Source organism: Nannospalax galili, unplaced genomic scaffold (genome assembly GCF_000622305.1).
Source record: "Nannospalax galili isolate Female #2095 unplaced genomic scaffold, S.galili_v1.0 scaffold1508, whole genome shotgun sequence".
Lineage (NCBI taxonomy): Eukaryota > Metazoa > Chordata > Mammalia > Rodentia > Spalacidae > Nannospalax > Nannospalax galili.
In genome coordinates, this window is record NW_008358858.1 from 465,331 (window position 1) to 492,001 (window position 26,671).

Sequence of the window (26,671 nt, forward strand, 5' to 3'; positions counted from 1 at the left end):
CATCCTCTTCCTCCCCGCTTCTTTTGGCTGCCTGGGGGAGGCACACCATTCACAGAGACTGTAAGGAGCATGTGAGACACAATCAGACCACAGCCAGGAGGGAAGATGGTAAAGCTTCTCCAGGATAAGCAGTCAAAGAGGATTCCCCACACCTGCAAGGGCAAGGCGGGGCCCCCACAGGCGCTCAGTTTAAAGCAAGGAGATCTGCATCTGTATCATTCTTTTCCAACTTTTCTACAACAGTAATGCATTAAAGAAAAACTGAATTTACTGAAAAACTTGCCTGATGAAAAATAAAATTTTAAGCTGGGCTTGGAAGCACATGCCTATTATCCCACCAGCAGTTAGGAGGTAGAGGCAGGAGGACTCCACAAGTTCAAGGCCATCATGGTCTACATGACAAGTTACAGGGCTGTCAGAACTATATAGTGAGACCTGTCTCGAAAAGTAATATTTTTTCTTTTTTTGAGACAGGGTTTCCCTGTAGCCCCAGCTGGCCTGGAACTCAAGAGATCTGCCTGCCCCTGCCTTCCAAGTGCTAGGATTAAAGGCATACTCCACCACGCCTGGCTCAGAAATAAAATTTAATCTTTTAAAATTAAAGGGTAATTTTTTAAGAGCCAGGTATGATGGTACACACCTATAATTTCAGAACTAAGGAGGTAGAGGTAGGCAGATTTCTGAGTTTGAGGCCAGCCTGGTCTACATATGAAGTTCCAGGCCATTCAGTGCTACACATTAAAACCCTGTTTTTAAAAAAAATAATTTTTAAAACATTTTACAGTGTATCTTCTCTGCCACCAGAGGGCAGTGTGTCCTCTACTTCACCTACTCTTAGCACCTCCTACCTCAGGGTTATTAAAAGGACTAAGAGAATTAAGTGCCCACATTAGGGTCAGGTATGTGGTAGCGCAACAAAAGTGCTTACCTATTCAAAATGATCAGGCCAGAGCTTAGCAAAAGAAATTTCATGTGAATCATGTACATGAATTTAACTTTTCTGGTAGTCCATTAAAAAATCAAAAAGAAACGTAGGAAATCAATTCCAATGTTTTATTTAACACACTATATCCAAAACAGGAATCAGTATGAAGCTAAAGGCATTTTACATCTGTGGGTGTGTGCACTGTCTTCAAAATCCTGTGTGAATGACACATGTGCAGCACACCTTGCTCTGGACCAGCCACACTTAAAACACTCAGTGTGGCTGGTTCAAATGTTTAATGTGCTGAACTGACAGTGTGGGGCAGAATAAGCCAAACTGGGGAAGAAGCCAGTTTCTGTAATGCCCGAGGACATGATTAAAACATCCTTAGGAATATTTTGGTGCAGTGAGACAAGGGTGCTAGGGTCTAGGTGCCTGGTGGGTCCACCCGCATGTTCCCTTTAACTCTCCTCCCACCCCAGCAACTCTGTAGGGGACTGGGCACTAGATGCTAGAATCCTGATTAAACATTAACTCCCCATCACCCATCCAGCTCATCCTACTCAGCACCCTAAATAGGGCACATAAAGAACAACAGGCAACATTAACTTTCACCAGTATCCCTTGCTTAGAGCAAGTCCTAAGACAAGAAAAGGCAGATGGTGTCTCAGGTCATCCAGCCTGTCCGTGCTGAGCAGAGTTCTTCCTACACACGTATTTCCACTCCCACCCCCTACTGGACCCAGCACTCTGTGCCAAACTCTTCTCTGGCTGTTTCTAGGCTCCCAGTCAAAGCCCAATCTCTACAGTGTGGAGGACTGCTATTAAACAAATGCCTGAAGGAATATTCCAGGAAGGAGGCCTCAGGCTCTGCTCCTTCAATAGCAACACCAACACCAAAAGCAGAAGCAGCCAACCAAGGGACCCGCTCCCTGCAGCAGGCAGCCCAGGAGGCAAAACAAGCTCAGCCAGCCAGCCAGGAGTACTGATCTTAGCCTCCCCAATTCAATGAGCCCAGAACAAACTGGCTCCCCCTCTCCATCAACCCAGGTATATTGTGATTCTTGGAAACGCTTGCCCAGCTCTACCTTCATCCAGAGCCAGGTAGATCTAGAGGCCACTCCAGGAAGAGATGCCTCAGCTGGGATTTCCCACCACCTTTGGGCACCCTGCTTCTGTACCCAAGACCCTAGCACAGCATGGCTCTCCTGCTCTGATTCATGGTTTAGAAGGCTTGCCCTTTGCAGGCCTCTGGGAAGTCTGGAAGGAAAACCTACCCTAAAGCCACTGTTGGCAGCCTGGCCTCCCTCCTGGCCTAAAAGCACACTGCCCACACACAGGAAGTTCCCATATTTTTTTCATGGGCAGCTCTGCCATCAAGGGAAACACAGAGCTCTCCTCCAGGCAAAGCAGAGGCATGCTGGGCCTGCGTCCAGATTGGGGTGCTTTTCTGGGTAACCTAGGGGCCTTACCCCTTCTCCTTGCTCAAGTCCCTCTGGCGGTCATGACAGAAGCAGCCTCTGACCATCACCAGAGGTAAAAAAAAAACAACTTTCAACAACAAGGTCCTTCATGAACAAGCGAGGTGACAAATGCTTGAGAGCAGGACCCATAAGTCACCACACCTAGTGGCTTTGGTACCACCTGCCAGAAACTCCAGGGGCCTCTGCAACAGCAGCAAGGATGAAACCACCTGCTGCAGACCAGCACTGTCCTCGGCCATGCTTGTACTGTGTCAATTTTTTCGTGCGCAGGATGGAACCCAGGGTTTGTACATGCTAAGCAAACAAAGACTCTACCCCTAGAAGCACATCCTCAACACTAAGCCCCACTTTTTTAACAGGTATGGATCATTCTGTTAAGAAAGTTCACATAGGGGAACTGGAGAGATGGCTCAGTAGTTAAGAGCACTGACTGCTCTTGCAGAAGACCCGGGTTCAATTCCCAGCACCCACATGGTGACTAACAACCATCTAATTCCAGTTCCAGGGGATCTGACGCCCTCTTCTGACTTCTGAGGGCATTGCACAACATGGGTATGCTTACATACATGCAGGCAATACACTCAAACACATAAAATAGTAAATAGTAATTAAAAAATAAAAGTCCACATAGGGCTAGAGAGATGGTTCAATCGTTAAGAGTACTGTCTGCTCTTGCAGAGGACCCAGGTTGGAATTCCAGCATCCACATGGTAGTTAACAACCGTCTAATTCCAGTTCCAGGGGATCTGATGCCCTCTTCTGACCTCCAAGGGCATTGCACGACATGAGTGCACTTACATACATTCAGGCAATACACTCATATACATAAAATAAAAAATAAAATTAAAAAAAGAAAGTCCACATAGAGCAGAGAGATGGACATGGGTATTGTCTTTTGCTTCCAGGTGTTATTGATCCTCAGTAATAGTCTCCCTCTAGACCAACACCTGGCAGCCTATGGCATTCCTCACCCCAAAGAAGCCAGGGACCTAGGGCAGGAGCTGCAGCCTGGGCACAAGAGGCAGGGGGACCAGAAGGAGGTAGAGGAAGCACCTGGGGCTTGTTCTCCCAGGGCCTCAAGACCTGGCCTTCCATTCCCAGAAGTAGACCAGTGGAGGGTAAGACCTAGCAGGCCCTCTGGCTGTGTGGGAAGGAAGAGGCCTAGTTATAGGCAGGCAGCTCAGATGTCCCTGTGCCAGAGAAAGGCCTAGGCTCAGGTCCTTAGGACTGTCACGGATATGTATGTGGCCCTGGGATTCTGGCGACTTCTGGGCTCAGCTTCCTCTGTAACTGCAGAGAATAGCAGATGCCTCCAAGGCTGGGTCCTTGGAGGTGTATTATCCCTAGCCCATTCCTATCACATTCTCTCTGCTTCCTGTCCAACACAAGGTGAAGACTTTGCTTTACCCCATATTCCCACCCCTCTGCTCTACTGCTTCACTCCAGGCCCAGAAACAGTCAAGTGACCACAGACAGAACCTTCTGAAACTTCCTGCTGTTTCTGCCAGATATTTGGTGACTTTGGGGGGAAAAAAGTAACTGCTGCAGATGGACTACAAAGGAAAAGGTAGACATGGGATCGTGGGTCTTCCTGCCCAACTCAGTGCATCACTGTGAATCCACCAGACCAAACCACTTGGCCAAGGCCAGTACTTGAAACAAGCTGTCAAAACTACTCTTTCATTATTTACATTGCCTGGAGAACATACTGAGGACAGCTACACCTTTATGAAAAGAGACAGATTCTCAACAGGACCTGGTAGATATATAGTGGGTGGGTGTCATGAAGAGGACCTGTAAGTGCTATAGGCTGCACTACGAAAGCATCCTTCAATGTATACTAAGGAGTACAGTGTGGTAGGTGCAATGACTTCTCACACCCCCAAGCAGGTACAAAAATTCAAGACATTGCAGCACATTGAATAAGTAACTAATATCAACTCAGTTGATATCAACTCATTATCATTACAGTGGGTGGGTGTCATGAAGAGGACCTGCAAGTGCTATAGGCTGCACTACGAAAGCATCCTTCAATGCATACAAAGGAGTACAGTGTGGTAGGTGCAATGACTTCTCACACCCCCAAGCAGGTACAAAAATTCAAGACATTGCAGCACATTGAATAAGTAACTAATATCAACTCAGTTGATATCAACTCATTATCATTATACTAACAGCTGCAGGCCTATGGGATCTGGCAAACAGCCGCCCCAGATGGCGGGTCCCAGGGCAAAAAGTGCTCCATTTAGGGAGCTAAAAGGCCCTGTGAGGAGCCAGTACTCATGATCAGCCTCCTCCTTGCAGAGACTACCCTAAGCAAGGCCCACCAGGCAGGCCAAGCTGTAATTCCGGCAAGGCTTCAGTCATACACCAGCCCCAGGGATGAGCCGAGATGGGGCTGGAATCCAGTAACCAGGTCATCACTAAGCGGAACACCCTGACCCTCAACAGCTAATAGATGGGCAACACTGTCACAGGCTCCCCCATCCTGGGACATGGCTGGGTTCCCAAATACGTTCACCTCCATTCAACCAGGTCAGATAGGACAGAGCAGGAGGGGAAGGACAGCATGGGGCACACAGCCACCTCACCTCCAAAGTTGGCCAACCGCCCAATCCGTGTAACTGGCACCTTCCGCTCCCGAGCCCGCTCACTGAGCTAGAGGGAAAACAAAAGAGACCTATGGAGTTGGCAAAATTGGCAAACAAGACACAGTAGCCTTAGGTTCAGGCTGCCTTTCCCTCCCCTCTATACTCCCACAGGCAGCAACTCTTCCTGGCAGCACTGTACCAAGAGCCTTCACGTTCCTAAAGACCCCTAACCACAGCATCAAAAAGGACAGGCAAAACAGGGACACTAGCCCCACTGGGAGTGGGAGCTGCCCAGTGGGACCCCACCATGCTGCCTTGCAGACCCACCATCTGCTTGTGTGGCTTGGTATCAGGGCGAGCCTTGGCCTGACGGGCCTTCTCAATGTCTTCAGCTGTGAGGCCCCCTACAGAGGACTGGTCCTGGTGGAAGAACCTTTGCTGGATGCCACTGACCAGGAACAAGTCTCTGGGGTCTGCAAAGAGCCACCTATTGGCTTTTCCCATAGGGGAGGTAGGCTGACCCGGGAGCCCAGCTTCCCTGAAGGGTCCATTGGCAACATAGGCAGGAGCTGGCCCCTCACTATGGGCATGACCCAGGGGCGAAGGCATCGCCTGATCCAAGTCAGAGGCTGCAGAGACGTCAGAGGAGGCTCCAGCTGCCTGTGGTGCTGAGAACTGGACCTCGGCTTGCAGGTCATCGAAGTTCTCGGTGGCATATGACTCTTCATGCTTATCCTGACCCTAAAGAGAACAAAGGCCAGGGTAAGGGACGGGTGTGGTCTGGACCTCCTCCTCATGTGGGTACAGGACTTGCCAACCACTGCTATTCAGCCCTCTCTAACCCTCTGGAGGGCTGGAGACCTTAGGCCCTCTTCACAGCCCAAGAGGAAGCATCTGGCTCCTGCTAGGACTCTGCTGTGTAGTGTTGGGCATGCAGCAACACATGCCACTAAGCATCTACTGCAGGCCCAGCCAGGCCCAGGCCAGATGCACATGGCTCTGGGCAACAAGTTCCTCACCTACAAAGCAGGGCCAAGGCTGAGCTTTGTGGGGCTTTTTAGAGGGAAATCAGGGCAAAAGATGGGAAAAGCCTACAAAGGTATAAAAGGACCAGGGAGTGGTGAAAAGGGACCAAAGATGGGAACCCCTGGGCTCCGCAGCACCTCATTGCAGACAGTACTACCATGAGCTTGGGTATGCAGTTAGATTCTCACCAGAGGTGGTCATGGTGTCTGGCTAGCCTTGGGAACTTGAGATACAGGGTTGAGCAAAAGGGATTAGAGAACACCCCATGTTTTCTTTGTAAGTTAACAGAGCCAACCTTCAGGCCCAGATCCATTCTAACTTTTAACCAGGAACGACCTTGAGCAAATTACTAACCCTTCTTGGCTACTTCCTCATCTGAAATAGGGCTTCCATTGCCAGAGAGTAACATGGAGTTACAGCCAAGATCACAGAAGCTGCTGGTGGAGGCTATAAACAGCACCGTGTCCTAAAGAGAGGCCTGTGGACTGATTCCCTGATTCAAGTGAAAACTGAGCAAATGTCATGGCCTATGTGCTGCCCACACATCATGCAGCAACACAGGAGACCTGGAGCCTCTGTGCTCTAGGGAATTTAAGTAAGCTTTGCTCTCCCATGGAAGCAGGCAGACTGGGTGCTTCTCTCATTTTACAAACAGGAAACTAAGGCTGAGCGCTGATGTGACTGGTAAAGGCCTCTGAGCAGCAAACAGCAGAGCAGGGGTCCACAGCCAAAGGTTTGCCCTGCTAGTCGAAGTCCCAGGTCACTTCCATGACTCTGAGTAGAAATGAGTCACACTGGGACTCTGGGCCTCTCATAGAGCCAGGGAAGCCCTGTTGTGAAGAGGAGCAGAATCTGGGGCAGAGTCCCCTCCTGTTACATAACTCCCATGATAACCAAATGGTCTTATGTGACTGCTACCTGCTGAAGTAGCTGTGGGGCCCTACACGCAGCAAAGGGCCCCAGCCTCTTTGAGTATCTGCTGAATGAATTTATAAGTCCCTAGGAAGCCAGAGGCATGCAGGATCTCAGAACAATTAGAGCCCTCAGACCTTCAGGGTAGAGGGAAATACCACAAACCTAAATGTGAGGGATCGAGGGGAAGCAAAGTGGCCACCGACTCAGGGGCCTCCTCCATGGTGGTGGGTCATCCGGTCTCGGTCTCCTGTCTCCAGTAACTAAGGGAGGATGGCCCTGCCTCTTCTAGACCCTAGGTCAGGCCTGTAGGAAGGGTGAAAGCAAAAAGCAAGAGGGAGGAAGCCCAGGTGGTACTCTTACCCTCCTGGAAAAAGCCAGATCTAACTGGAGTCTGACTTTGGGGTGATGGAAAGCACTGAAGCAAGTGCACCTTCCAGGTTCTCCAGAGATCCAGCACCAAGCAGGAGGGCCACCACCCAATCGCAACATAAGGACAAGAGCAGGAAGACTGGGAATGGGTCAAGGGTTCTGACCCAGTCACTTAATCGAAGTCTCTTACAGCAAACTGCTTGGTCTGAGAAATGAAGTACAAATACAGGCCTGTCCCATCCCAGAGCAGCAATGAAGGACTTCAAGGGTATTAAGACATCTAAAAGTCAAAGATATTTATGTAGGATGAGGGATACTGTGTCACCCCTGTATAAGAGGGAAGGGGCTACAAATCCTGGACCTAAGACTAACCAAAGGCCTGGGGACCGAGACAGCCTTGCAGCCCAAGAAGCATGAGACCTTGGTCCAGAACTATGTGAAATAAATACTTGCTGTTTAAGCCTCCCAGTTTGTGCTTCTGCCCACCATGAAGGCAGGACATGCTACAGGACAGAAACAGACCAAGTAAGGAAGCAGGACAATCTTTGCAATGCACCTCCCAATATGCACATGTGTGTGCATGCACACCCTTCTTCATCCCTTCAGTACTGAGTTACTGGTGGGCAATGCTCTGCCATAGCCAGACGTATCCACAATCACTTTGTGACTTTACTTTGGCTTAAAAAAAAAAAAAAAAAAAAAAAAATTGGGGCCACAAGGAGACCCTGCCTCAAAAAAACAGAAAATTCCCTTAGTGTTGATGTTAGTGTGGGTGAAGTGCTCGCATAACCCAGACTATTCACAATTTCTTTTGTTATTTTTTTTGGGTTAAAAAAAAAAAAAAAAAAAAACTCTGTGATGTAAGACACCAACCTTGACACAAAGGTAACCTTCACCCCAACAGCATAAGGGACAATAGAAAGCTAAGGCAAAGCAGCCCTCATCAGGGCCATGTTAACTGCCACCCTGTAAAGGGGGCATCCTCAGCAAAATGGAGAATAAGACAGGTCTTGGCTAAGGCTCAGCAAGGTTGGTGGGAGGAGCCCTCCAAGGCTAGATGGATCTACACATGAGCCCTGCTGTGGACTGTGTGTCTGAAACCTAACCCATAGGTTACGTACACAGGAGGTGATTAAGTCATGAGGACAGAGCCTATGAACCAGGAATGGGGTCTCACCAGATGTCAAATCTACTGAGCTTTAATCTTGGACCCTCCAACATCTAGAACTGTGAGAAATAAGTAGAAATTGTTTAAGCTTTCTAGTTTGTGATATTCTGTTATACTAGGCAGAGCTTCACATAAATGCCTTACCCTACCATACCCTACCCTAAAATGACAGCAGGACATAACAGCCACTGGACCTCTAGTCCTGTCTACAACAAGACCAGCCATCAAGTGTCTGTGTCCTGGTTCATCCTCTGGTCTCACCAAGAGTCTGGCCCTCTTCTCACCAGTTCCCCCTACACCCACTTCTGGAAGGGGCCTCCTTACCTGCACCTTCCCCAAGACCATGCTGATCTGCTCCATAGCTGAGGACTGCAGGGCCCTGGCTGCCATGATGAGCTCCCCACCAAGGCCCAAGTTCTGCAGGTGGGTTTCCACAGCTGCCTGGGTCAGTTTGGCAAGGCCTTTGGCCACCATGATGGCATCTTCCATCATAGCTGCCATCCTTCAAGGCTGGAAGAAAAGAAGCCAAGTTAGGAAAGGGGGCACCACATCCCACACAGGATCACGTTCACACTGACTAGTTCCCCACCAGACTGTGCAGAAGGCAAAACTAGTGGTTTTGTTTTTCTACTGATCTTTCTTCTAAGTAGTACTGAGAGAATGGAGATGACCAAAGCACAGGACAATGATCAGTACTACTAGACACTCTCTACTTCCCATGGATTTCCTCACCTGGGCCTCACAACCACCCCCTGAAAAACCTCAGCACAGAAGTCAAGGGGCTTACCATGGGTTCTAACTTCCAATCTAGAGCTCTTTCCTCTGTCCAAAAGGGTATGGCAAAGCAAAGGTGTCCCCACAGGGTGACTCATAACAGTGGCATCCCACCCCAGCCTCCAGTGGCTGGAGGTGTCTGTCTCTTCCCAACCACTGGTGCTTTGCCTAGCGAAGCCTGGAGTCACCCACTGTCTGAGTGATGCCCAGACAACCTCCTTGACCCCTAGGCCCATCCTCAGCTTCTAGTCACCAAGCCAGTGCTTCCACACTGCAGGCCAGCACTAAAAACAGACAACGAGATGACACAAACAGGAAAAGTGACCATGTAGCACCATGGAGGGCTACTGCCTGCCTTGACTGTGGCCTTTCCTTGCTCCCTTTTCTCTTTGCTTGTTTTTGTTCTGTTCTGTTTTTTTAGACTAGGTCTCCCTGAGCACCAGGTAGCCTGGAACTATGTAGACCAGGCTGGCCTCAATCTCACAGAGATCCACTTGCTCCTGTCTCCTGAGTGCTGGATTAAAGGCATGTGTCACCATACCCAGCTAGAAAGTGTTTTGTTTTTTTAATGTAGGTCAAGGTCTGAGATGCTGAGATCCACTGTGCCCAGTATAGTTAGGGTCTGTTTTGGTTGGTCATTAACTACCCCTGGGCATGTTTATGGGCTAAGATCTGTTGGCATGCTGGAGGCTAAAGAAATAGGAACAGCCAGAGAGCCCATTGGCATCTAAAAGGAGCACTGTGGCCAAGGCAGGCAACAGGACTACACTGGCCAGATGAGCAAAGGAGATGAGTCTGCTTCAAGAAAGTCAGAAACCCAGGAGAGGGGTGTGAATGGCACTTCAGGATCTAACAGAGGTACAGGCTGTACAAGGACTCTGATACTCAGACAGCAGGAGGGAGGGGACAAAGAGAAGGGCTCTCAGATTCCGTCTTTTTACTACATTACTTGAGAGAAGCACAGCTGGGGACAGATACACAACAGCACTGACAGCATTGCCAGAATGTGAGGATATCTGAGTATGTCATCCCTTGGCCACTCCAAGGATTCCAGCGGGATCTGCTCTGCTCCAAGCCAGGGCAAAAAGCAGCTTTTATTTAAAAGGAGAACTGGGAGCTAGATAGATAGCTCTGAAGTTAACTACATTTACTGCTCTTGCAGAAGACCAGAGTTCAGCTCCCAGCACCCACATCAGGTGGCTCACAACGGCCTGCAAGTTTGGCTCCAGGGGACCCAAGGTGTCTGGCCTTCAGCAGCACCAGAACTCAAGTGTGCATACCACCATACAGAAACACATAATTTAAAATAATAAAAATAAATCTTACAAGAACTCTCATTATAATCAGAGAAACTCTGCCAAAGGGGCTGAGAACTCTGAGGACCTGTTATAATGTGCCCTTGAGACTTACCTTTCCATTCAAATACCAGCTGTAAACACATACAGGGCTGAGGGCTTTCCACATACCTCCTAGTCTTTATAAACAATTCATGGCCCAGTTATTAGTGACCCTGGTTTACAAATGAGAACACCAGAGTCAGAGAGGAAAACTAGCAAAGGTCATACAACATTCAACAGTGTCCATGAGGTGCTGTGTCCCAAGCCGCGGTGCCTGCTGCGGAGGCCGAGGAGGGAGGGGCTTTTGGTGCCATCTTAGAAGAGAAGCGGCCTGCGGCGACGGGGCAGAAAAAATGCCCCCCCCGCGTCTCAAGAGGGGGCATTTACCAACCTGGGGTGAGACTGCAGGCCCTCGAGAGGTGGGTAAAAGCTAACAGAGACTGTGGGTGGAGAATGGAAGCCATCTGGAACGGCGAGCCCTGACCCACAGAGCAGACCCGGGCGCGGGGGTGTTCGCCTTTGTAAGTTACTCTATTCCCCCCTACCCAGGATGTAAACTATGAAAAATTCAGATAAAGGCGTGTTATATGGTTTGTCTAATAGTGCCAGGAGCAAGGGACCCTAAGAGAACACGGGTGACAGGTGCCCATGCCTGGTCTGCTCTGTATCCACTCCATACTGCCTCCTCAAACACCTGACCTACGGACAAGGTCAGTGCACTGTTCAGTTACAAGTCATTTACCCAATAATATAAGCCAGGATATTTGGAGAAAATGACCTTAGTCTTGAAGGAAATGGCTCAGGGGCAATGGGGCTGGCCCTGCCCATCACCAGATGCCAAGTCACACCCTGGGATTTGCTTTGCACTCCTCTGATTTTTATGGCAATAAATAAAGTGAGCCCATAGATCAGACATCAAAGACTGGTAAGGCAGCACGCAATCAGAGCTCAAGGAGTCCTGGTGTCAACTCTTAACTCACAGCCACCACCTCCCTCAACACACACAGACACACCTTGTTCACTACTCTCAGGACTAGGGCTAGAAGTACCCATCAGGGCCATCTAGAACTTGGAGGGTTTAGATTTTGATGAAGACATCAGAGACACACTCCTGCCAGTGGGCCCAGGGCCCCTCACCATATTCCAGGGATCAGGGATCCCCCAAATCAAGCCTTACCTTGGATCACTTAAAAAAAAAAAAAGCCATAGGCCCCAAGTCCCAATAATTCCAAAACCTCACCTGCCCACTACCTGACATCAAGTCTTCCTTAGAACCTAGACCTACTTCATTCAGCTTTTGTTCTCAAGGTTAATACAGTCTGCCGAACCTTTCCATCCAAGTTACTATAACCACACACTCAACTTATACTAGAACAAAATTGGTATGATTTGGGCAGGGGGTGGGGATGGGGGCAGTCTAGCCTACCTGGCCCACTGCACTAATAATTTGGTTTTCAACAGCCATTTCAGGTCCTGTACACTGTAGCAAAGCAGCTGTTGGGCCCACCAACACCCACCCAGAACTACCTTTCCTGGGTCCTAACCTGTGTGTTGACACTGAACACAAGTCCAAGTCCACAGCAGGCTGAAGTGACACATGATGCATGCATGCATGCATACACACATACACACACACACACACACACACACACACACACACACACACACACACACACCACTCAAAGAGGAAAACTATTAAGTGCATGAAGCAGAGTTAAGCTCCTGCCCTGGGAGCTATGAGTAGTAATTGTCTTAGTATTTTCCTCACTATATTTTCCTAACCTTTTTAGTTCAAAATGGCAAATAAATCATCTTTTTTTAAAAAATAAAAACAATCAGTTATGCTTTTCTTCCCATCTGAAAAGTTGCATCCTAAATGCCAGAACTCCAAGCCAGTGCCACGTCCTGCCCTAGATACCAGCCCAAGTCAGATGCAGTGGAAAGAAGTCCCCTCAGATCTGTGAGCACCGCTTTCCTCTAGTCGGCAGTTACTGCTAACAAGCACAACCCACTGTTTGTGAATAGGTGGATTGCAAAAGCACTGTGGCTGGTCCATGCTCACCCCCTTTGGTGACTATTATTCACCCATCATGCAGGAGTTGTGCTGGGCCTCCCCCACAGTACAAAGTGAACCAACTGTTCACACCCTTATCAACACAGGCAGTTTTCAACAAGGAGTCCCTGCCCTCACAAAAGCAAAGAGGAGGTGAGACAGTAAATGACTACTAGAAGAAAGTGCCTCTCCACAGCTTTTCTCACTTTCTGGTTTTCAAAATTTGGGCCTCAAAGACCCTATTCCTAATTCACCACAATCCCAAGGTGGCCCATAACACAACCATCCTGAAATTTTACTGCAAATCCCCTTCAGCTATGCATCAAGCCCGGCACTCACTTAGATAGCATTTATACCATAATTTTAAATCGGTAACATCAAAAGCCCACGAACCCTTTTCACACTCAAGAACCCTATCTGCACCATGACTTCATAGAGCCCTTACTGGAACTTCTAACCCCCACCACCCTCCTTACCCTACGCCACTCCTGGCTCTTCACTCTACTGGTTTCAGGACCTTGCCTGTGAGTAAATGCTCTCCTGTGATGGGAACAAAAGATCCAGTGACCTCAAATGATGAGGATGGATAGTCACATTTAGGAGGGTGCACCAGCCAGGCATCATGGCAACATCCTTCACCAACATCTCCCTTTGTACGTGGCTAGTTTTTGAAGGCCTGTGTCCATGTGCTCTGGCCACATGCTCATAGCACAATGACATGCAAGCATATCTATAATGGACACTGGCACCAGGGAGGCATCAGAGGCAGACACAAAGGTGGTACCTCCTGAGTGGAAAACATTGTCCTCAGAGCCTGGACATGGACCTCAGGCAGCTCTGTCACCATCAGCTAGGTGACTCAACTTCTTATAAGCCTCTTCTGGTCCTAATGTGCTAAATTGCTATCAAAGAAGTAAATCAAGCCAGGTGTGGTGGCACACGCCTTTAATCCCAGCACTTGCAAGGCAGAGGCTGGAGGATCTTTGTGAGTTCAAGGCCAGCCTGGTCTACACAGTAAGTTCCAAGTCAGCTGGGGTTATCTGGGGCACAGGATCTTCAAATCTGGTCTCTAGAACTGACAAACATCCCCATCGGATGCAGACCTGGCCAATATGGAAAGACATGTTAGCAGGAAGGAAATGGAGTGTTGTTCTTTTTAAAAATATAATATCGGAGCTGGAGAGATGGCTCAGTGGTTAAGAGCACTGACTGTTCTTGCAGAAGACCCAGGTTCAGTTCCCAGGACCCACATGGTGGCTAACAACCATCTATAACTCCAGTTCCAGGGATCCAAAGCATTCTTCTGATCTCTGTGGGCACTGTGCAACACGGTGTATTCACATACATGCAGGCAATACACTCGTACACATATAATAAAAATAAATAAAAATAGCCGGGCGTGGTGGCACACGCCTTTAATCCCAGCACTTGGGAGGCAGAGGTAGGCAGATCTCTGTGAGTTCGAGGCCAGCCTGGTCTATATAGAGTTCCAGGCCAGCTGGGACTACAGGGAGACCGTCTCAAAAACACCAAAGGAAAAAAAAAAGATACTAAAGCCAATGGAGAAAAACGTTAATAAATACAACAGGCAATATCATAGGCACAAAGTATATAGGCTCTACTTGAACCCATGTGGGAAAGGAGTTTTCACTGGAAGAAAGGGTACCATATGACCCCAGTCACCACTTCAAGGCCAAGACGCATCACCTCTCTCTGTTCTCATGAGGTGAAAGCAAGCTGAGGATAGTATATCGATTTACCAGGCAGCGGTTCAATCCCCTTCACAACTACAGTGCATCACAGACCAGCTCCCATGCCAGCAAAGCAGGGGTATTCATACCTCTGAAAGCCAGGGTCTACTCTCCTCTGGTCCCTCCCTAGGCACAGCAGCCCCCGAAGACTTGGGATGGCTGGGATAAGAACCTAACAGTGAAGCCAGGTGTGGTGGCACATGACTTTAATCCCAGCACTCAGGAGGCAGAGGCGGGCAGATCTCTGTGAGATTGAGGCCAGGCTGGTCTACATAGCAAGTTCCAGGACAGCTGGGGCTACAGGGAGACCCTGTCTCAAAAAGACAAAAAAAAAAAACAAAAAAAAAACCTAACAGTGGAGCTACAGAGATTGCTCAGTGGTTAAGAGCACTTACTGCTCTTGCAGAGGACAGGAGTTGGGTTCCCAGTACCCATATCTGGTGGCTCACAATCACCTGTAACTCCAGTTCCAGGGGATCCAATGCCCTCTGACCTCTGCAGGCACCTGCACACATATAGTATACAAAAACTCATGAAGACACACACAATAAAAAAATGAATTATCTTTTAAAATTAAAAACCTAACAGTAAGGTACACAGGAAGCCCTCAGCCCTAAGAAGCCTATCCCCTAACAGGCAGCATGGGCCTTCTACTGAACCCCCTGAGATCCGTGAAGCACCTCAAACTTGGCATGTCTACAGCCAACCTTGCCATCCCAGCCCTACCAACCCAGAGCCCAGGCTTGAAGGATGCTGTTGGTACCTACTGCTTTCCAATCCTCTTCACGCCCAGTCACCCTGGATGCTCCCACTGGGCCATGCAGCAGCCCTACCTGTTGCTTTGCCTTGCCCTTCCCATGCATTCCCAGGGCACCAGCCAAAAGTCTTTTGAAAAGGAATGTCCTATCAAAGTACTCCCACATCCCATGGCTTCTTTGAGATTCCTAAGAGGCAGGAAGAACCTTCCTGACCTAGCCTACAGCCTCATCAGCCTTGGGTTCACTGTGTTCCACTATGTTCAGCCAGGCCACACCATTCCCAAACCTCAGGGTAGGTCCCTTCTGAAGGCCTGGGCTCCCAAGGCAAAGGAACAGAGGGCATTTCCTCCCTCCTCAGGGGTTCAGCTCAAAGGCATCTCTGTCCCAGTCTCCTGTGTCCTGCATCCTTCTGCACCACAATCAAGCTCTGAATCTGTCTAGCAATTATGTCCCCCATTCAAGGCTGTTAGCTACAGGCAAGGACCACTTCCATCTTTCTGTACTCCCTCTGTTCCTCCAGCATCAATCAAGAAGTATTTATACCTGTTAAACGAAAATAATTTAGTTGGTCCCTCCAAAGCTTAAAGCCTGGCATTTGCAGAACTAACTGATAAAAGTCCACAATCCTATCCAAATCTCTCAAACTGCATTTCTTTAAAAGTGGATGTTTGTGATAATTCAACTAAAAGAATAAGAATCACAGCATTATGGAAAATGGGTAAGGTGGCAATATATCCATACGACGGAATGCTATGTGGCCATTTAAATGGCAATGGAAATGGTATCTGTTGACGAGAGTATAATCACATGTTCCCACGGGGGGAGGGGAAACCTGGGGGGAAGGTCACAGAAGATTAAACACATACGGTTTTTTCTGGGTGGTGGGATGTTAGATTCTTTTGAAGTTTACTATTACCCCATTAAATGGACATAGTATTAGACTGACTCTTAATGATTTACTGTTATCCTCACAAATTAGTGCATCTCTCTCACCAGAGATGCTTCTTCCTAAGGCAGACGGTGATTAACAGAGACCCAAAACTGGTCAACGTGCAGAGAATAAGAGACTGTAGAGTGCCTATAGATATATCTATATCACACTCTCTTCTCCTAAGGCTCAAGGATGATTGAGGAAGAGGGGATGAAAAGACTGTAAGAGCCAGAGGTGGTAGATGAACACAAGGGAACCGTATTTGCTCAGGCACAGCTGGGCAGCCGTACATATGAACCAACAGTGCTTGTGAGAGCATGCACAAGAACCAGCCCAAGCCCAAGCCAGACAAAAACCCTGCATGGATGGGGGAGATGGGCAAGAAGCCCCAGCCCTAGCTGAGGAACTGTTGGCAACTGATAGCTTCTGGGAGAGGGACAGTCAGTTTTCTTTAAAGGTATGATACAGGATAGGCTGACCAGGCTTGAGAGGATGGACTCATACCCAAGTGTGTTTGGGGAAACAAACGGCATTACATTTGACTGGATAGGCTTTTTTTTAAACGGGGGGTTGGGGATGGAGAGATGGCTCAGTGATTAAGAGCACTGGCTACTCTCGGAGAAAACCCAGGTTCAGTTCCCAGCATCTACAAGGCAGCTAACAACCATTCATAACTCCAATTCCAAGAGATCTGATGCCCTCTTCTGACCTCCATGGGCAATGCATGACATGGGTACACTTACATACATACTGGTAATACACTCATACACATAAAATAAAAATAATAAATAAAATAAGCCATCTCTCCAGCCCGCTTTTATTTTTAAATTTTATTTATTTTTATTTCATGTGTATGAGTACTATGCCTGCATGTGTAAGTGCACCCATGTCATGCAATACCCACAGAGGACAAAAGAGGTCATTGTAGCCCCTGGAACTGGAGTTATAGACAGATGTTAGCCACCATGTGGTGCTGGGATTTGAAGCTGGGTCTTCTGCAAGAACAGCCAGTGCTCTTAACGGCTGAGCCATCTCTCTAGCCCAAAAATAATCTTAAACATGTTGAGTTGTTTTTAAAAAAAATAAGCACACAAATAGATACTTTTGGGGCTGGAGAGATGGCTCAATGGTTAAGAACACTGGTTGTTCTTGCAGAAGACCCAGGTTCGAATCCCAGCACCCACATGGCAGCTAACAACTGTCCGTAACTCCAGTTCCAGGGGATCCAACAGCTTCTTCTGTCCTCCGCGGGCACTGCATGACACAGGTGCACTTACCTACATGCAGGCAATACACACATACACATAAAATAAAAATATTTTTAAAAAAATAACTTTTGAACAACTATTCTATGTCCCTCTAGTGCTTTCCAGGGTAAAAGGGCAGTGTTAGGTGACAGATCAGAATGCTATAAATAATGCCTCTCTCTGCCCTCAGTCAACTACTGTTCTTCAGAAAACACCTGCTCCTAACTGGCTGCCAGGCACACTGTGGTCATCTTACTTAGGGGAATAAGGTTCAACTGTCCTCTCAGAAGAGTGATAAGAAAATCACTTGGCACAAGTCCTTCCTCACCACTGGCTCCTGCATCAAAAGACAGAAATAGTTAATGAGTGCTTATTCTACACAAGTCCTTCCTCACCACTGGCTCCTGCATCAAAAGACAGAAATAGTTAATGAGTGCTTATTCTACACTCGAAGCCAAGAATTGTACTTTAGAATCAAGTAACATGTACAGTGACCACATTTTCTCAATACATATTAAGACACTATGACTAGTGTCCTTCAAGGGCAGGGCATGCACAAACCAGGGTTCTGGGGCCAAATCTAGTCTTACTGTAACCGGCATACCCGAAGGGATAAGGAGATCCTAAAAGAAGCGCTTGTGTCTTGAACTCTGGCTATCTGGTCTGTAGAAACAAGGAACCCCAAGGAACTAGAATTCTCCCATTAAATCTCATGCTGTGAAAATAAAAAGGCTAAAAAGGCTGGGCCAGCCAGAGGGGAACCTTGTCAGACCTTTGCAGGAGAGTGGAGCCCAGACAATGACACCTTGAATAGAACTGCTTAATTATACATATCTCTTGCACTCTATTTAAACTTTATCCCATGTTAGGATCCCAAAGATGGACTGGGGGAAGGAAGGTCACTGGATCTCTTTGTCCCTTTTCCCAATATAGCCATATTTAAGAAATCTTTTTCTGCTTTTTGTAATTAATTTGGGTCTCTTAACTGGCTTATTAGGGCAGCCATTCCACAAGCTGAGACCCTAACTCCAGTAACACTACTGCCTGTTTTTAGGAATAAAGCTTTACTGAATAATAGACATGCACATTCACTTATGCACTGCCTACAGCCCAGTCATTCACATATTGTGTTGTTTTGTGTTTTGTTTTGTCTGACGACAACCATAGAGTTGAGTAGTTGCAAGAGAGAACTATGGACCACAAAGCCCAAAATATTTACTATCTGGTCCTTTAAAGACAAAGTTTGTAGACCCCAATTCTGGGCAATAAACATAACCACAATTATCCTAGGACATCTAGAAAGGTCACCAGAATTCTAGCCCAACGAGCCAATGAGGTTCTGCTGGGACATGGATCCCCCCATTAAGTGCTCCAGGAATGAACTTCACCCACCAGACAGAGCTACACACTATCCAGCACCTCCAGGGTAGAGACTACCTTTTTTTCCTTCTTTATCCAAAGAAAGGTGACTCCTAAGTGCTTGCTGCTCATGAAGGGCTCAAGCAGAGGAGTGGGCAGGGGTGTCAGATGCCAACTTCCTGTACCCTCCATTCTCCCTGCCATAACTATTAGCCACCTGCATTACCTCTCTTCACCTTGCGCAGAAAACGCATTGTCAGTACATAGCTTGAGCTCATATAAATCCATCGTCCATTTCATCAACCTTTCATTCCTGCACTTTCATGGACTCCCAAACGAGCACTAGTCAGGCTAGCACTAGGCACAAGCATGCAGCACAGGTGTGTCAGCTGGAGGAGACATGCAGGCAGATGGGTGCACACTGCTGCTTCTCCCAAGCTTCACACAAAGCCCCTCTTGACCACGGGGCAGTGGCTGTTATCTAGGTGAGCCACACTTGTTACTTATCCTGTGCTACACAAGAAACCAGAAAAAAGCCAGTCTTCAGAGCTGCTCACCTTGAATCCCACCCAGATGTAGAACTATAACTCTCTAAGCCACATGGTAGCACACATTATAATTCCATGAGTTTGAGACTAGCTCCAAATACACAGCGAAATACTGTCTCAAAAAATATGCATGCATTGAGAAAGTATGTGGTTCAAGTAGTTATTGTTAGGTTCCTGGCAGGCTCCTAAAATGGCTCCACAGCTCCCAACATTCTAAAACAGTGGGTTCGAACTTAGCCCCAGGCAAGTCCCTCTGCTTATTGGGAGACCAACCAATCCTGAGCTAAACTGCCCAGCCTACATCATAGAAAGTTACCCAGCCACCTACCTACCTATGAAAGATGTCTGACTGCTGCTGCTTGCTGTTTCCCTGCTCCCTGAGAGGTAGCCCAGTGGTCTGCTCTCAAATAAACTACTGTCCCCCCATGGAGTTGTCTTGCTGGTGGTCTTCATTGTGTCTGCTTCAATACAGTTATCAGGCAACAAGATTAAGACCTCTGGAACTGGTGATCTGGGGCTAAACCCTGACTCTGCTGCTAACTTCCAAGTGTCAGTCAAGTCACATAAACTTAAGCTTTGCGTCTCAGTTTCCTCATCTATACTTGAGAGATTAGACTCCTCACATGACAGCACTCAGGGCACACATGGGATCCTGGGAACCATTAGCTGGTATGATTATTAGCATTGTTGTGACCACACAGGCACTCTGGTATAGACATAGTGAGGGTAAAAGGAGACACAGATGTCTGATGACCCCCCCCTTTTTTTTTATATTCCAGCTCTCCCTATAAGGTCTAAGATCACATCTCAGTCAGAGGCAGATGGTGCTGGAAATGGACACGCTGGCCCTCACTCAAGGACCAGTGTGGTTTATCTAGTACTATGGTGTGAGGCACCACCCAGCAGGAAGTTCAGTATGCTAACAGCCACCTTGGAGCATCTTAGAAACACACAGAACATAAATACCCACTGATACTTCTTGCAGCCAGTGCTTAACACAGGGCAATGTTCTTTCTGTCCACTGCCTCCCTCATCCCTTGCCATCCACAGCTACAGACATGGCAGTAGCAGCATCCTTAATTCAAAGGCAGCTTTTATAGGAGTCAATCTCTGAGTCTTCAAGCCAGCTCATGACACAGACATGTCTTCCTCTATTCACCCCACCCCATCTAGAAGCGGGAAGGGGATTAGGAGGAAGGCAACACACAGCTGTTCCTAGGAGGCAAGTCTGCCCTGGCTATTCACAGAACATTCTAGGCTAGAGAAGCAAGATGTACACAACAAATGTGGCCATAACAAAGCCCAGCCTGCCCTTTGCTGGCCAGTGTTGGCTGCCAACAGTTTAGGGAGCAAGAGCTACCAAGTTGGTTTTCGATTACACAAAGAACAGAGATGTTTGTAAACACTGTCCAGCAGTTTGTTCTTCCACCTCCTCCCAGGCAGGATCCAGGCCAGATGAAGAATACACCTTTCTTTTTTTGTGTGTTTTTTGGGGGGGTGGGAAGCTGTTTTGTTTTGTTTTCATGTGAAGTCTCTAGGACCTATCATCCAGCCTTGTAGACAGCAGGGCCATTGCCACTGGGTCCTCTACTTCCTGAACAACATGCACAATGGTACTGGCTGACAGACTTGACAGAGAGGTTGGGGTTCCAGACTTAGCCTGGACGCCAACTACATGTGATCTTAGGCACACAAGCTGCACTCATGGGGCCAGTGTGCCCCATTTCGTTATGTGTAAAACAAGACAGTCCTGCTTATCCCTGGAGCACAGAAGAGCAACAAGGAGCCACACAGCACTACTTCTGCAAACTAGGATTTAACCAGGTCTAGAAAGAATAATGCTCACAAAATTAGATAAGGACCCCACTGGACATTCTATGAAAACTGCAGGGGTAGAGGCAGCCCTTTGCTGTCTTCACAAAGGTGAATTAAAAAGCCTATGGCATCTCTCGGGAAACACCTTAAGTAAAGTCTAGTGGTGTAGAGGTAGAAAGTATGGAAACATCTCTTTATACCTCTCCTTCCTTCCCTCCCTCCCTTCCCTACAGGATCAGCAGGGCTCTAAGACTGAACCTCCACCTGGCTTTCTCTTCAAGAGTCCCCACAGGATACCCCATCCCTCCCACACTAAGCCCAGGACCTCACTCCCTCTGTAACAGGCCTCTTTGTTCCCCCACACCCCAAAACACAGGCAATCAGATGTGAGTACCTTCAAGTTCCTGGTTCCTCGTTGCAGACCCTCCCCAGCCTCTTCTCTGCTCACTGGGCACTTCCCCACCCTTTCGCCTACTTCACAAAAGCTTTTCCTTTCAAGCCCACAACTCACATCCAGCTCCCCAGTGCCAAATATGAGCAACCTCCCATGGACTCTGGGGAGCCCTTATGTCTCCTGCTGTCCCTCTGCGACACCTGAGGGCAAGCCAGTGAGTCTCCTCAACCTGTCTCTACCACCACTCTTCATTTCCTGTCAGCCTCACACATTCCCACAACTCCCCCTCCTGGCAGGCCTAATCCCTCAGAATCCTTCACCAGCCTCTATCTGTTCCACATTCCACAGCTCAGCCAGCCCAGACCAGTCCTGAACCTTCCTCTGTATGAACTGTCTTCTGGGCTCTTCCTCATCTGCCCAGACTATCCAAGGCCTCCCCATTTCAGGCCAGGCTAGCCCTCTCAGGCAGCAGACATCCATACCACACCACTCATACCAGTTCCACAATCAACTACAAGGCACACAAGGAACCTATGACTATGGTAGTGGTTAAGTGACAAAGACTCCAGTCCAACCATGTGGAAACTCACACTAAAAAAGGTGAACTTATGGCATGCAAATTACATCCTTTAAAAAAAAAAAAGGCAGAAAAAAATAGTTCCGATGGCATTCAGCCCCATCATGTCTAATACCAACACCACCACCTCCCCCAAAATCAGTTCTTCCTCTTCCTACACCTCTGCTTTTGGTAATGACACACTGCCTAGCTGCTCCTCCATCTAGAAGTCCAAAGCCCACATCAGCCAGTCTAGAAGGCCTATGCTTTGAATCCTACACCCCTCTCAGACCCCACCACCTGGGACTCAGGCCACCCTCTCTTCTCAAAGACTGTTTCCTCCCTTCTACCCCTACCACATCTATGAAAGAACAGGCCCTTGACGCTCCCCCGCCACCCCTATTTTCAGCGGCTCTCTCCAGTTCTGTACTTTGTTTAGCAGTAATACTAAAACTATTTCCAGTTGTCAAACCAAGACAACCTAAATATTCCTGTCTAATTTTGCACACAGCTCTTGTTTCAACTGACAAAGATAATGACTCAGGATCCATGGCTCTTGATGGAAAATTAACTTGCCAAGTTTTGAGTTTCCCAATAAAAGACTTCTCTAAAACCTCTCTTTGAAAAAGTGCCTGCCCTACCATGTTCTTTTCTATAGCTAACAAAGGGCATCCCAAAAACCCACTAGTTGGAGTGTCGAAAGGATTCTCACAGGATCAATTAAGAAATACAAAGTCAGTCAGGGCTTTGGATTTTTTTCTTTCTCTGTGCAAAAATCACTGCCTTTCTACAGCTTTTCTGAACAGCCATCATCACAGGACCTAATAAGTCCAATATAGAAATTCTGGGTTACATTGAAAGCAAAACATAGACACGGAAGTAAAACCTCTTTCTCTGTACAAAAAGAAATGGGTCGCTGTTTCTGATACTGATGCTTCAAGTAATTATAAATGAACTCCACAAATTCCATGTGTGCCCCTGCTGCATCATTATACATCTGTGTATATGCAGACACTATCTGCAGACAAAGGCATGATCTTCCATATCACAAGACACACAGAAATGAGGATAACCAAAGCACTCCTTGGAAAAGTCACTTATGTATAACTGAGCTACCCTTAGCCAGCACTCAAACAGCTCCCACTTGTTTGTTCCCTATTTTTAGAATTTGTGTTTTGCCTGCATATATGTAAGTGCACCACATACATGTGTATTGGTGCCTCTGCAGAGGCCAGAAGAGGACATCAGATTCCCCTGGAATTGGAATTACAGATGGTAGTTAGCCACCATAAGGGTGCTGGGATTTGAATCTGGGTCCTCTACAAGAACAGCCAGTGCTCTTAACCTGTGAGCCATCTCTCCAGCCCCCTAGTTTGCTCACTATTGATGAACCAACCCACAGTGATCCCATGTGCTTATCCCTCAAGTCTTATGCTGTTGCTAGAGACAGAAACTACCAGTGTTCCACATCCCCAACTCATCTAGTCAATACCACACATTCAGCAGGCACAAAGGCCCACACTTTCTGCTTCCAACTCCCCTTTGCCAGGCTTCACCTCTACCGCCCTGTGCACTGAGAAGGGTCTCCTTAAACCCCCTCTGCATGGCTTCCACTGTTAACACTGCCCTCTCCCTAAATGTCCCAAGTACTTGTGGGCAGGTTACAGAGAGGTCCCTGGCAGCATGGGATGGCACTGTCTGGGGAGTCTTACCTGAATAGTTCTCAAGCAAACTTGCCCTCCAGTGGGTATTTAGCAATGTCTGGAGACATTTTCAGTTGTCACATTTGGTGTGGGTATCACTATTTGTCCACTGGATACAAGCCAAAGATTCTACGCCATAGCCTACAAGGCAGAGGACAGGTCCCCACAATAAAGAACTATGGATCCAAAATGTCAATAGCCTGGAGTTGAGACACACTATCTTATGAGATGCATTAGCTCCGACAGGTGCCCAGATTGCCTGCTTCATTCTTCCTAGGAGACACCTGAGTCAAAAATTATCACAATTCTGCACTGTCTGTATCACTTGCAAGGCTGACTAGATCATCCAAAGCTGCTCCGTTTAGCCTTACTGATGCTGCTCCTGTGAGCCACTAAGCCCCCTGCAGCCTTTTCAAAAGGGTCTTTCACCCTCCACAAGGCAGTCTCCCAATAGCCCTCCTGCCAGGATGACCCACCGTCCATAGCCTAACAACTGGCATCAATGCAAGTCCAATCCTTCGGCAAGGTTGGCCTGGCTCCCCCAGTTCCAGAGACCTGTCTTGCAGACCCCAAGGCAGAAGTGAGCCTTAGCAAGTTTTCTCTCAGGCTGCAGGCCTAATCCCAGGTTGGAGGGTGTCTGCACACAGTCTCTTGCCCTTCGCGAAGCCCAAGCCAAAGGAGGGTTCCAGCACCCAGCCCGGCCCCCATAGCGTTCTCTGTCCCTACCACTCAGGAAAACTCTAGACTCGAATGAGGGACGTGGAGGCCTCTGAGCAACGAATGAGAAAGGGGGCGTTTAGCCCAAAATGCTCTCAAGGCCACCGGGGTCTGAAAAAGCAAGAGGATTAAAAGCAAAGGGAGGAAAGGACATGGAAGGGTCACCTTCCTCAACTTCACTCCAACCCCAGCTGTGAAACCCACCAGCTGGCTCGGGCCACGTGAGTCTCACTCAGCTCTGAGACAAACTGTTGACAGAGCCCCATGCACCACAGTTCGAGGGTCTGGGCGTTCAGAGAAAGCCGGGCAGCCACGCTGCGTGGACGACCCGAAGGCCCGGCAAACGGGTGACGTGCTCCAGGCTGGGGCATCTCCAGGAACCCACGGATCCACTCGCGACCCTCGCCCGCTCGCTGCGACAGGCCCCAGGGTGGGAGACGGCTGCGTGGCCCTGACCTGCCCAAGGCAGCCCCACCGCAAGGGGAACTCGCAACCTGAGGCTGCGTAGTCACTTAAGGATGTTGGAATGGGCCCCGGGGCGCTGAGGCCAGTTGCAGGCCGGCAGGCGACAGCCTTACCGGGCTGCAGGAAGCTGGGCTCCTCGGTCAGCTATGCGCCGCCGCCGCGCACACTGCACAGCAAGCACACAGCACACGCTGGGGACTCTGTTTACCTCCTCGCCCGCGTCCGCAAGCCCGGCGCCGCCCGCCCCACACCCGAGCCCTCCCATTGGCTGAGCCAAAGTCGGCAGCCCCAATGCCACCTGACGCAGGGGGCGCGTGCTCGGCCCGTGCACGCGGCTCACAGCCAATCAGGACTGAAAGTGGAACTACAGCAACCAATCAGAGGACGCCGTAGCGGGCGGCGGTCTCCTCCGGGTCTGCTTGCAATGCTTTCCCCAGATTGGGAAAGTGGCGCTCCTGGACTGGACGGTGGGCCTCTGACGGGACCGGAGGGGAGGACTCCAAGGCCTTCTCGCTCCTCCGCCGTGTGGCGAAGGCTCCTTCCGTTTGTTCAAAAAACATAGTCCGGAGGAGGAAGCGCAGTAGCGCTGACCCCGACACTCCAGCCCCTCCTGCATTTTCTTTGGTCTTACTGCGCTTGCGTCGTGTGGGTGCCCTCCCCACCCCCAAAAGAAGGCATCCCTTCTCACAAGGGCGAGGACCCCGAGTGCGCGGGGGTGCAGCCTTCCAAGTCTAGAGACCCTCACTGTGGTTCATCCCCTGCAGTGTTTACGACCCCTTCAGATTGCCGTGGGGTTCGGCTTCTGACAAGGGGGTGGGGTGTTCTGCTCCTCCAAAGGCGGGGAGGAGTTGGCAGCCCCCATGCCGGCTCAGCCCCATTGGATCAGCTGTGCCAGGACCAGTTTCCCTCCTAAAGTACGAAGACTTGTCACAATCCACTCCCACGGTTGTTGTCAGTCTTTAGATTAAGATTTTGACCTTGGGAATATGACCTGTTTTATTAAAAATACATTTCTTGATCTGCTTTTGTTTTTTGCAAAGTTTTCCTCATCCCTAGAAGTTAAGGATTCTTGGAAGCTCTTTTTCAAAGGTGAAAATGGTTTTGTGGTTAGGATTTTTAGAGTCTTTACATTGTATGGATACATTCCAAATTACTAGCAGGTAAAATAATATGATGTAGAGGACTAGCTTCAAAATATTACAAGGGCTAGGGACGTGAACGGGCTGAGACTTGTTACTTGCAGAAGCCGAATGCTGAGTAAGCTGAAGTTCCTATCTGTATGTAGGTTTCCATCTTTATATATATATATATGTAAAAAATACTTAATTATTTTTATTTTATGTGTATGAGTGTACTGCCTGCATGCATATAAGTGCACCCATGTCGTGCAATGCCCAGAAAGGACAGAAGAGGCTGTCAGATCCCCTAGAACTGGTGTTTACAGACAGTTGTTAGCTGCCATGTGGGTGCTGGGATTCGAACCCGGGTCTTCTGCAAGAACAACTAGTGTTCTTAACCGCTGAGCCATCTCTCCAGCCCTCCATCTTTTCTTTTAAAGGTAGGTGCAACTCTCCCTGCCACTGCCAAGTCGCACCCAGAGGTTTAGGTAAGTTAAGATTCAGCTTCACCTGTAACCCATCACCAGAGCCAAGGAAGGTCTCGTCGCTGGAGGTACAGTGGATGTTAAAACTCCTTTACGAAAAATACTGAAGACTGCCTTTATTCACGATGACCATGCACATGGAATTTAGGAAGCTGCCAAAGCCTTAGACAAGCATTGATCCC

General features: G+C 48.5%; 1 protein-coding gene across 6 annotated transcripts in view; it reads right to left on the reverse strand.

Moving 5' to 3' along the window:
• Window positions 1-25,159, reverse strand: part of Coq8a (coenzyme Q8A) — a 34,071-nt gene extending 8,912 nt beyond the window's left edge. For 2 of the 6 annotated variants that reach the window (XM_008822360.2, XM_008822357.3), the window contains exons 1-4: window positions 25,000-25,151; window positions 8,803-8,988; window positions 5,328-5,741; window positions 5,001-5,067 (exon numbers count right to left, since the gene is read on the reverse strand). In XM_008822360.2, the coding sequence (XP_008820582.1) occupies window positions 5,001-5,067; window positions 5,328-5,741; window positions 8,803-8,979 (658 nt within the window). In that variant the 5' untranslated portion in view covers window positions 8,980-8,988; window positions 25,000-25,151. Of the gene's footprint in view, window positions 1-5,000; window positions 5,068-5,327; window positions 5,742-8,802; window positions 8,989-21,445; window positions 21,468-23,713; window positions 23,846-24,625; window positions 24,973-24,999 lie in introns of those variants that run through there. The other 4 variants (XM_029558265.1, XM_008822358.2, XM_017795409.2 and 1 more) reach the window with 4 other exon arrangements.
• Window positions 25,160-26,671: the final 1,512 nt, after the last annotated feature.